General features: G+C 43.9%; 1 protein-coding gene across 1 annotated transcript in view; it reads left to right on the forward strand.

The window, feature by feature from the left end:
* Positions 1 to 12,571, forward strand: part of LOC136881015 (solute carrier family 22 member 1) — a 223,408-nt gene that overhangs the window by 178,962 nt on the left and 31,875 nt on the right. The window contains exon 5 of the mRNA XM_067153595.2: positions 8,616 to 8,787. Within this exon, the coding sequence (XP_067009696.2) occupies positions 8,616 to 8,787 (172 nt within the window). The remainder of the gene's footprint in view (positions 1 to 8,615; positions 8,788 to 12,571) is intronic.

Below are 12,571 nucleotides of genomic sequence, written 5' to 3' on the forward strand. Positions count from 1 at the left end.
TTTACCCGATTCCTAGAGCAGTGGTAGTGTGGTGCCAATATCTCCATAACGGTTGGTTTTAGGGCCCGTAGGGCTTACCGAGTTTTGTTCTTTGCGTCAAGAGGATTAAATTGAGCTTTGTCTCGTCCTTATACCACAAATGCGATATTTTGCCTATAATAGTATAAGACCGTTGTAGTTTTCCTATAAAACCCCCATCTTTTCAAAGATTTTAAAATGATATGCATATCGAAACCTTCCCCGGGGTGAGTATACTCTAAATATGAAGTTTGGTTGAGATCTATCCAGCCGTTTCGACGTGATGGTGGAACAAACAAACAAACAAACAAACAAACAAACAAACAAACAAACAAACAAACAAACAAACAAACAAACAAACAAACAGACAAACAGACAAACAGACACGAACAACTTTATTTATAAGATGTTGATGTATTTACAGGTGATTGATTCACATTTCATGTGTTTATACTTACGTGTTATATCATTGTATGGTGACTTACAGGATACCAACGTTGTATGGGTCCGCATTGTATACTGTAATAGTAGGATAAGATAATACCCCAGAGAAACGCGTATATGCGATAAGTGATATATAACTAATGTAATCAAGTGTATCTTATTTGCGACGAGCAACGACATGATTTTCATGGTTATGGAGGTATGCGGAATTGTAGCTTATAAAAATATCTCAAGACCATGATGAATGTTGTTAATTAATATTGTTGCCTCGCGAGAAATGCCTTATCGTTGTGTATAAAGTATGTGTTATTAGGTGTTAATATTACGGATACCAGCGGGTACCGATTTAGATAAAGGAATATACCCGTATTTACTATGAAGTTCAGGATACGTGTGTTCAGTGTCAGTATGAGTTGATTTGGGAATGGCACAATGATATTCAGAAAATAGACTTATATGGACGTTAACAGCATTTCCCATATAATTCATTTCCTTTGTGTTTTTAATATGGTATTTTCTCGCGTGTATCGATTTCTCGGCGACTCTATCAGTTTATTAACATTTGTGTTTGAATTGGGAACAAACATTCGTCTTATTCCATAGGACCGGGCGAGTTGGCCGTGTGCGTAGAGGCGCGCGGCTGTGAGCTTGCATCCGGGAGATAGTAGGTTCGAATCCCACTATCGGCAGCCCTGAAAATGGTTTTCCGTGGTTTCCCATTTTCACACCAGGCAAATGCTGGGGCTGTAGCTTAATTAAGGCCACGGCCGCTTCCTCCCAACTCCTAGGTCTTTCCTATCCCATCGTCGCCATAAGACCTATCTGTGTCGGTGCGACGTAAAATCCCTAGCAAAAAAAATATTCCATAGGATAGTGTTTTCCTGTATTTTATTATAGAACACCCTACTTTCAATATATTAGATTTAGTGCCCACTTAGTTGCGAACACACCATTGAGCCGTATGCTCTTGAGCTTAATCAGTGCGCCAGTGAAAGTAGGGGGGATGGGACATCCATGCCCGAGATCAACTTCCGAAGTTCTTCATCCAGAAGATTTCCATCCAAATATTTATTTGTGAGCTTCAATCAATGCCCTGCCGAGCCCGGGTCACGTGCAGTATATGGCTCCAGGACACTGCAGCGAGAGCAGGATGGAACAAAAACATTACAGAATACACTCGTGCTTCGCACCATAGATGACGCTACGAGTTCCTCGGAATCGGGTACTCCATTTCCCAGACATTTCGGTTAGATTCTTCGCTATTGCAGGAGCAACTAATCACTAGAGGATGGATGAATACAGCAGGAGAAGGAAAGGGACCGGGCAACCATAACTCTTAATACGTTTACCCCCCAGGATTCGTTTTTCCTTCGGGCTTAGCAAGGTATCCTACCTCTACCACCTCAAGGGCAGTGTCCTGGAGCGTGTGACTTTGAGGCGGGGGATACAACTTCGACATTGATATCGTCAACATTCAGGAGACGCACACCACAGATGAACAGGACTTTGATAGAAGAGGACGAATATTGGGCTATACCCTTGTCGACGCTATCCACCATCAGCAGTATGCCAAATCCAGTCTTACAGGAGTTCAAGTTGTTGAGTCAAGTGTAAGGATCTCATTTTTTCTATATACATATTAATAACGAAACGGTTGTTAACGTGTATAAGCCTCCTGTCAATTTGCCAACCTTCAGCCATCCCAGCATTCACACTGGTGATTTTAAGCCATCATACTAACTGGGGATATGACACAGTTGATGAAGGTGGTGAGGCACAATTCAGTAGGCTGAAATATCCGATCTGTACCTAGTTTTTGATGCGAAAGGCAAGGACACTTTCCAATCTGCTCGCTGGAAAAAAGACTACAACCCCGACCTAACATTTGTGTTCAAGGATTGCCTTTATCAACCCCTCAATATTAAACGTACAATATCGTCGAGTTTCCCAAACAGCCAGCATCGACCAGTCCTGTTTGAAGCAGGTATGAAGATACCCCTGGTGACCTCAGTAACTTTACCCAGGTGGAATTTTGAATCGTGCAAACTGGGAAAAATTATCTCAAGGTCTTGATAAGAAACATTCCGAGAGGTTTCACAAAATATTATGTGCCCGGTTGGAATCCAGAAATTGACGCTCTGTATGAAGAATATCAAATAACAGGCAGCCATGAAGTAGGTTCACAGCTTCTGCGGTCAATAGACAAGAATAGGAGAGAAAAGTTGGAAGCAACAGTGAAAGATATGGACTTTGCAAAATCGAGCTGAAAAGCTTGGAGAGTCATAAATCGACTTACTGGAAAACATTATTCTAAAAAGCAGTGTACTAACTTGAGCCCAGATGCCATTGCAAATAGAATGGTTGAAGTCACTCGAGCCAACAGAGATAAATGCCATACGAAAACTGTGAAACCTAAGCTCACCGAGTTCAAACATGGAACAAAGAAGAATGAGGAACTGTCTAGACCATTTTCTATTCAGGAAGTTGAAGCTGCTATCAAAATGCTGAAAACCGGTAAGGCTGCTTGCCCAGATAATATCTACAACGAATTCCTTCGAAATATAGGTCCACATAGCATAAAGTGGGTCACTTCTCTTTTTACTTACATCCTTCAGACTAACAACCTGCCAAAGCAGTTCAAACGGTCAAAGGTGGTCGCCCTTCTTAGACCTGGAAAGTCGGAGCAGAGACCTGAAAACTTCTCAGTTGGATTTATAAACTCTTGGAACGAGTCCTCCTCACTAGGATAGTACCACTCATTGAATCTGTAATCCCTCCAGAACAAGCTGGTTTCAGAAGAAATCGTAACTGTACTGATCAACTTTTATCTCTTACCACTCACATCGAGGCAGGCTTCCAACATAAAACAGCTGTCCTTATTGACCTGACAAGTGCATATGATATTGTCTGGCGACATGGACTAATTCTTAAAGTGCTGGAAGTAATTCCCTGCTTTGATATTGCAAACCTAATTTCCAACGTGCTCTGTGAGAGAGAGTTTGAAGTATTCCTAGGTGATTCTAAAAGTCGCAAAATAAAATTAAATAACGGTCTGCCACAGGGATCAGTATTGGTCCCAGTTCTCTTCAATCTCTACATTCATGACTTACCATCAACCACAGCTACTAAGTTCATCTATGCAGACGACATTGCACGGGTAGCTCAAAGCAGACATTTTGAGGATGGAGAAGGCATTCTTTCAGCAGACTTGGTCAAAATGGAAACATTCTTCAAGTCTTGGCGTTTGATCCAAGTGCTTCTAAGACCGAGGTTCCATGTTTCCATCTCAGCAATCGGTTCGCAAACTACGGGCCATCTTTTTTATTCCTTGGTGAAAAACTAAAGTACACCCCGTTCCCGAAATATCTAGGAGTCACACTGGACAGAACTCTGAGCTACATGGAACATCTCACCAAGTTCTCTCACAAAATCGCTACAAGGAATAACATCCTGCACAAGCTTTGTGGCAGTTCCTGGGGAGCCTCGGCTGACTGCTTACGATTAACGGGTATCAGTTTTGTCTACTCTGCAGCGGAATACTGTGCCCCGGTATGGCTGGAAAGTGCACATGTGCATAAAGTTGATACTAACCTGAATGATAAAACGCGCTGCATAACTGGTACTGTAAAGTCAACACCTCGCCACTGGTTACCCGTACTTAGTCATATCCCACCTGAGGAGAAAGGAAGCACTGCTGAGAGAAGCAAAGAAGATCTTGTCATCTCCCTCATTACCAGTTCACCAGGAATTTTGTTACCCATCGCCACGACGACTTCGATCTAGGAGACCAGCAAGTGTACTGCCCGGCCGACTCTTGAGGGAAAATTTTAATCTAAACGAGAGCTGGCGGGATGAGTGGTCAATTTCAACATCCGAAACAAATGCTCATGACTTAAATCCAACCCAGAAAATGAAGCGATTCGACCTCCCAAGAAAACTATGGTATCGCCTCAACAGACTTGGAACTGGGCATGGACGCTGCAATTTCTTACGCCATAAGTGGGGTTGGATAGATTTTTCAGTGTGTGATGAAGTGAAGAGGAGCTCACCATGGACCATGTCATTCGCGCTGCCCTCTTCATGCCTACTCCGGAAGCTCCAGGGACCTGTTTCATCTTTCAGAAAGTGCTGTAGAGTGGCTGAAACACTTGGACCTGGACTTATGAATTTGTAGTTATAGTCACCATACGATTACATAAATAAACTGGGAGGGAGGAACAGTACCTCGCCCAGGCGGCCTTACCTGCTATGCTCAACAGGGACTTCGCAGGGGATGGGAAGATTGGAAGGGATAGGCAAGGAAGAGGGAAGAAAGAGGCCCTGGCGTTAAGTTAGGTACCATCCCGGCATTACCTGGAGGAGAAGTAGGAAACCACAGGAAACCACTTCTAGGATGGCTGAGCTGGAAATCGAATCCCCTCCCCTCTGTTCAGTTGACCTACCGAGGCTGAGTGGACCCTGTTCCATGCCTCGTACCACTTTTCAATTTTCATGGCTTAGCCGGGAATCGAACCCGGGCCTTGGGAACCTCTACACCACGGAGGCGGACAGTTTCGACTTGCGGCTATTTTGAGACTCTCAAACAGGCGGTGGGGGCAGTCTGAGCTCCACTTGGTAGGTTCAGTCTCGTGTCACGTCAGCGTCTGGGAAAACCATTTAAAATAGTTGTGAGACTTAACATGATTATTATCACTAACCAGAATCGCGGCTGCCTGGTTTACTGGTTAGCATACTGGCCCTTCGCCCAAGGGTCCCGGGTTCGATTCCCGGCCGAGTCCGAGATTTTAACCTTGAATGCTTATTTCCTCTGTCTGAGGTAGTGGATGTTCTCCATCATTAGATTAGGGCGTCCCAGTCCCCTTGTGGCTGAGAGCGGTAGAATAATACCCACGGTATACCCTACCTGTCGAAAGAGGTGACTAAAAGGGGCCCCACGGGCTCTTAACTTTGGAGCTGGGTTTGGTGACCATGGAGCCCTTAGCTGAGTCTTGACAGTGATTCCACTTACTCGTGCAAGCCTCCTCACTTTCATCTATCCGATCCGATCTCCCTTGGTCAGCTCTTGTTCTTTTCCGACCCCGACGGTATTAGAGCACTCGAGGCCTTCACGCCCTTCTTGGCCCTTGTCTTCCTTTGGACGATACCTTCATTTTTCAAAGTGTCGGATGCCTTCCATTTTTTCCTCTCTGATTATACTGTTATATAGAGGATGGTTGACTAGTTGTACCTCCTCTTAAAACGATAATCACCACCACCAGTTCTTGCAGACGCGTAGGTCGCCCATGGACGTCAAGTCGCAAGACCTGCACCAGACGTCTGCGGAGGTCATACGCCATTATTATTACTGCCCAGAATAGAAGTATGGGACAGTCTGGCACTTAGAAAACTGGGTTAGGGAAATGCCACGGCATGCATGAAATTTAGCCTCCTCAGGCCAAGCAAACATAGAACCGTCGGGGTGGGAAAGATGGAAGTGAGGAACCTTATACAAGTAAATGGAAGCAATACTAAACTCCACTCGTGTCCCCGTGGTCGCCAAGCCACAAAGGTGCCTTTTAGTCAGCACTTCCGATAAGAGGGGATACTGTGGATGTATTCTACAGCCTCCACCCATAGGGGTTCCACTGAATCTCAGGAAACTGATGTTGGCTTTACGTCTTTGCGTTTTCCAGACACCCAGGTGCCAGAATTTGGTCCCATAGCGCTCCTTTACATACAGGGAAATCTACCACTACGAGGGTGGAGTATTTGAGCAGCAGGCTCACATCGACACGGAGCTCGCGATGTGTCTGTGTCTTTGTTGTGTACGTCTTAGGTCTTTTGTAGCTGTCAGCTAGAATTAGAGAGGTGTAAAAACTTGCATTGGTTCCACGAAGGCGTGACATAACAGAGCTGTGCGCTGTATTGAACACCTGACACAGCTGGCAAGGAGAACTCAGGGTTCGACTCCAGTTCATGGCTGACTGGCTCAGATGGCCTTCGGAGTCTGCGTTGGGCGGTTCTATTCTGGTTCAGTCCAGTGGTATTTGAAGGTGTTAAAATTCGCTAGCCTCATGTAGGTAGATTTAACGTCGCGAACAAACAATGAAAATATGTGGGATAAAATTCTGGCTTTTAAGTGACTCCACTTTCACTTAGTTGAGCCAGCCTTCTCATTATCATCTTTCCTATCTGATCTTGTTTTCTTCCGACCCCAGTGGTATCAAGGTGGGAAGTCTTGGACCTTCCTTTTCTCTTACTGATACCATTTTCCTTGCGATTGATGTTAAGACCGAGCTCGATAGCTGCGGCCAGTATTTGGGAGATAGTGGGTTTGAACCCCGCTATCGGCAGCCCTGAAGATGGTTTCCCGTGGTTTCCCATTTTTACAGAAGACAAATACCGGAGCTGTACCCTAATTAAGGCCACGGCCACTTCCTTCCCACTCCTAGCCCGTCCCTGTCCCATAAGACCTGTCTGTGTCGATACGACGTATAGGAGATTGAGTCGAACACCCAGGTTGGGTTGAACTACTTCAATTTGTCTCTGATGTACACAGTATTTGTCCGAGGTTAAAGAATTCATTTTAAATGCAGTGCAGGGAAGATATCAAACAGATACAATGCATATTACGTCGTATTAATAATATTATTGTTTTATTAACGTCTAACTAATTTTACGGTTTTCGGAGACGCTGAAGTGCCGGAATTTTGTCCCACGGGTGTTCTGTTACGTGCCGGTAAACCTACTGACACGGGGCTGACATAAGTCATTTGAGCAAGTCAAATACCACCGGACGGTCCGGCTCCATCGCTAAATGGTTAGCGTGATGGCCTTTGGTCACAGGGCTCCCGGGTTTGATTCCCGACAGGGTGAGGAATTTTAACCATAATTGCTTAATTCCGCTGGCACTGGGGCTGGGTGTACGTGTCGTTTTCATCATCATTTCATTCTATTCATGACGCACAGGTCCCCTACGGGCGTCAAGTCAAAGGACGTGCATCTGGGAAGCCAAACTTGTCCTCGAACACTCTCGGCATACGCCATTTTATTACCACTAGACTGAGCCACGATCGAACCTGCCAACCACTCAGACCGACACGTTATGTTCCATCTGCCTGTTCCTAGACTGTCTTCTTCCTCCCGTCTTGGTATGTTTTGTGGGTAACATCACTCAGACGGAAGAGTGCGCTGGTATATGAACATCCTCATTTACGCTAGCCTCGTGTCTGTAGATTTACCAATACTGTTTGTTAAATAGTGCGTGATTTATGGCGTATTTTATACAACAGCTTGCGCACAATGTCCATTGTTACTAATAAAAAGGTCAACAACAGGCTATGGAACAAGTACGTTAACATTTTCGCAAAGTATAGAAAATATTGAGTTAGGTACACTGACGCAAAACAAGGACCATTTCATGGAATCTCAACACATTATTATTATTATTATTATTATTATTATTATTATTATTATTATTATTATTATTATTATTATTATTATTATTATTATTATTATTATTATTATATTCGTGCGTGCTGCAAGTTACTTACCGGTACGGTCTAGAAACGATGACTCTGACTAAGGCAAGTACTCGCAAGCTTCAGCGAACACAACGAGCCATGGAGCGACATATGCTAGGGATCAGCCTTAGGGATGAGATCCATTCGGAGGACATCAGGAGAAGAACGAATGTAACAGACAGAGTAGCAAGACTAAAATGGCAATGGGTACGACACATAGCTCGACAAAACTACAACAGCTGGACCTCTAGGATTGTTGACTGGAGACCATGGGAACACAAGAGAATCATTGGAAGAAATGGCTCGGTGACATAAAGCTGCTGACTGGAACACGCTGGTTCCAAGTGGCTCAAGACCGAAGACGATGGAAGCATATGAAAGAGGCCTACATCCAGCAGTGGGTTGAAATAGGCTAGAAAAGAAGAAGGTTATTATTATTATTATTATTATTATCATCATCCGTAGGGAATTGCCGTTGATTCGTTACTTCCAGCTATTTAAGTGCTGGTTACGAGGGGTTTGAGGGTTAACTGATCCTTTCGTAGATGTTTGCAAGGTTGAAGAATCTAATGAGTTGAATGCGATGAACCTTGTGGAAAAGGAACATTGCACCAGCTCACTCCTGTAATAATAGAGTATTTAATGTTGCAGCGCTGGAGGCGGGCGATCCTGGCGAGAGTCGCCTGATCCTGGCTGTTTTCCTGGCGGCCAACACTCTGGCGACAATCATCATCAGCTTCACCGGCCTGTTGGTCACGTCCTGGTGGTGGCTCACTGTTATCGCAATGCTGCCAACCATACCCTGTATGATGCTCACCGCCAGGTAAATAGCCTACATTACCCACTAACCTCTGCATTGAAGATACAACAATTTCAGGAAATATATCAATATTACCTCCCATTTAATTACAGTATTTTAATCAAAACTTTATAGCCGAATATTAAAATTACACTACGTAACAAAACATATATCTGCCTCTGTGGTGTAATGGTTAGTGTGATTTGCTGCTACGCCCGCAGGCTCGGGTTCAATTCCCGGCTGCGCCAAGAAATTTGAAAAGTGGTACGAGGGATGGAACGGGGTCCAGTCAGCCTAGGGAGATCAACTGAATAGAGGGATTTCGTTTTCTATCTCAGCCATCCTCGAAGTGGTTTTCCGGTGGTGAAATGTCGTATGGCTTTTAGTGCCGGGATATCCCAGGACGGGTTCGGCTCGCCAGGTGCAGGTCTTTCTACTTGACTCCCGTAGGCGACCTGCGCGTCGTGATGGGGATGAAATGATGATGAAGACAGCACATACACCCAGCCCCCGTGCCATTGGAGTTCACCAATTAAGGTTAAAATCCCAGACCCGGCCGGGAATCGAACCCGGGACCCTCTGAACCGAAGGCCAGTACGCTGACCGTTCAGCCAACGAGTCGGACTTTCCCGTGGTTTCCCACTTCTTCTCCAGACAAACGCCGGAATGGTACCTAACTTCAGGCCACGGCCGCTTCCTTCCCTCCTGCTTACCCATTCCTTCCAATCTTTCCATCCCCCTATAAGGCCCCTGTTCAGCATAGCAAGTGAGGTTGCCTGGGCGCAGTACTGGTCCTCCTCCCCAACTGTATCCTCAACCAAATGTCTCACGCTCCAGGACTGCCCTTGAGGCGGTAGAGGTGAGATCATTCGCTGAGTCTGGGGGAAGAACCAACTCTGGAGGGTAAAATATTAAACAAAAACTATTCATGTTCCTTTCTTGGTGTATGTTGTAAGAATGTAACGTGCTGAACACGAGTTATCATTAGTTTTTCCTCCAAATGTCGGCACTTTTCTATATTTTAGGGATCCTTAGTTGGTCGCGCACGGAGATTTCCTTCGGGTCGATTTTAGTTTGTTCGGAACAGTATGGACCACCTCATCCCTGCGTTCATTTGCAGGCCCTGTCCTGTGCTCACCTTGCGCGAGCGTGACGACTGCCATCACCTGGGAGACTAACAAGCGCTATCGGAGTTTCATTTGTGAAATCTAAATATATAATCATAATCATGATGATTTACCTGTACAAATCGTGGGTAAGCAACATGTAAACGTAGTACAAGTGGTTTAAACTAGTTCTCCATGAAACAATTCTATTATTCTACTTACTTTCTTCTGCCCGGATGAAAAATTCGTATGCGACCAATATGGGTTATTTCTCCTTCCTCATCGAATATTAATGTAATGCTACATTTTGCTGAATGCATTTACAATCACTAGAAATATTTATCTTTATTACATCGTAGCTTTAACGTGTTTCTTTTATCTACTTCTGTAGAAAAAAAGATTCTTGAGAGAAGGAACGACTTACGTGAAAGTGAGAAAATTATATGGTATTTTAGAAAACATTTCGGGCTTTTAAAGACCTTGTTCTTTTGTTATTAAAAATTGTGTTTTTGCAAATGATTTATGTTACATATGATGTGATTAACGTGAGCCTCCGTGGCTCAGGCCGTAACGCGCTGGCCTCTCACCGCTGGGTTCCGTGGTTCAAATCCCGGTCACTCCATGTGAGATTTGTGCTGGACAGAGCGGAGGTGGGGCAGGTTTTTCTCCGGGTACTCCGATTTTCCGACTGCAACACTCCACAATATTATTTAATTTCATCTCTCAGTCATTAAAATTGTCCTAGAGGAGTGTAACAGGCTTCGGCAACCGGCATAATTCCTATCCTCACCGCGAGATGGGCTTCATTCAATCCGTTCTTGACCCAGTCGAATGACTGGAAATAGGCTGTGGATTTTCATTTTCATGATGTGATTAATGTAGGTCATTACGAGTCTTACGAATTTAATTACATTATTTCACTTAGTATTGTTAAGGGACTTTTTGTTTTGGAAAATCACGAAAAAATAACCTACATGTATTGAAGATGACATCTTAATAATGCTGAAGGTCACTGCAAATAATTCCGCCGGAAAAAGCATCAACCATGAAAAATACGTGCACTTTGAACTCCGGAGATTACCTCCGTGCGAGACTAGTAACGTAATTATTATTCTCGCACGACTAGATGAAGGTTAAATTTACTGCTTTTTCTGGCAATAGTAATAGTGCAATGTGTGAAGTTAGAACTTCATTAGTATGAAGCTAGAAGCAAGATCGACTAACTAACAGCTTTTCCTAAATGAACAGTTACAAAAATCCACAGTTCTAACACTTCAGGCAAACAACTGATGTTGAAAACATCCTAGGGATGTGAGCTGCGAATTTTAGGTAAATACAATATGATAAAATATGAGAATACAGTGGGCTATATTCTTTATTTATTCCTAAACATTACAGTCCTTTTCTTAATCATCGTTATCCGGTCGATTAGATCACGGCCGACGTGATGCGTCGTTCTAGCTAGCTGCCGTGATTAGACGTTGCCTACGTTATACACTCACAAGGCCGTGAAAGAGCCGTTCTGAGAATCGGCTCGTTGTTGTTTCAGAATTCACCGCTAGACTGCATTGTTTGAACCTGGTAAACCGTAGGGGTTTGTTAGGCGGGGATACACAATTCATCACACTTTAATTGAATTAATAGATGTGACACACTTATGGGAACAAGAAAACATTAACTTCACTTTTCAGTAAATAACTACTGTAATAATAGACGTTAAATACCTCTAAATATTCTGCTCCATAATTAATCTTTCTCTTCCTGCCCTTATTCGATAGTGGTGACGTATTCAGATTACTGGCGTCAGCACAACGTTCTTGCAGGGAAGCCAATTTTCAAACAAAAACTTTTCTCTCGTTTGTTTGAATATAGAGTAACCATTTTGTGCCAAGTTATTCCTTAGATGATATACGATCTTATCCCATGAAAATCTCAACATGTCCAAATGTTAATATATAACGTTCTTTAAGGGAGGCCTCATTATGTTCTCCATCTGGCCAGTGATTCCCTGGGATCTACAATGAGTTGGCCTGGTATTGCTTTACCATTCCCTCCCTTTCTAAGTTCCGTTATTACAGTCCAGAAAAGATTCCATGCCACTTAACCAAGCCTTCCCAGGTCATTACCATGACTTCTTGTTGGACTCTACAAAGATACTGTATGTTTCTCTTCATTTCTTTCATCTGCCCGGGCGAGTGGCTCTGAAAACGGTAAAAGTAGTTAGTAGGACGTAAAACCAATAACATTATTATTATTCATGGTGAAAAATATTTTTGGGATTATGCCGTGTAATTAAAGCATATACACTCACTCATCGCGAGTTTCGAAAGGCACTTTGCCTTTAGAGGTGTTCGCCTTTCTTTATCAGATGAACACAGAAAACGGAAACAAGACGAATCAATGGTTGCTAAAAGAAAGCGACAAAGAGCGCAAAACTGTGCCCTGTGAGACGTCATTTTAACACTATGCTAGGAACAACGAATGGCAGCACTTTCTGATGGTTCTGGTAACCATGCCTGTATCGCGGTTGTTTACGCATTTCAACGCCACCCTTATGGTTCTGGGGCGATATTGTTTTATATGGGCAAGAACATCTAAAGGGACACCAAGGACTCTCAACTTGGGAGCGTGGGTTGGCGACCACGGGACCCTTAGCTGAGTCCTGGCATTGCTTCCACATACTTGTGCCAGGCTCCTCACTT

The sequence above is a fragment of the Anabrus simplex genome, chromosome 9 (assembly GCF_040414725.1).
Source record: "Anabrus simplex isolate iqAnaSimp1 chromosome 9, ASM4041472v1, whole genome shotgun sequence".
In the NCBI taxonomy this organism is placed as follows: domain Eukaryota; kingdom Metazoa; phylum Arthropoda; class Insecta; order Orthoptera; family Tettigoniidae; genus Anabrus; species Anabrus simplex.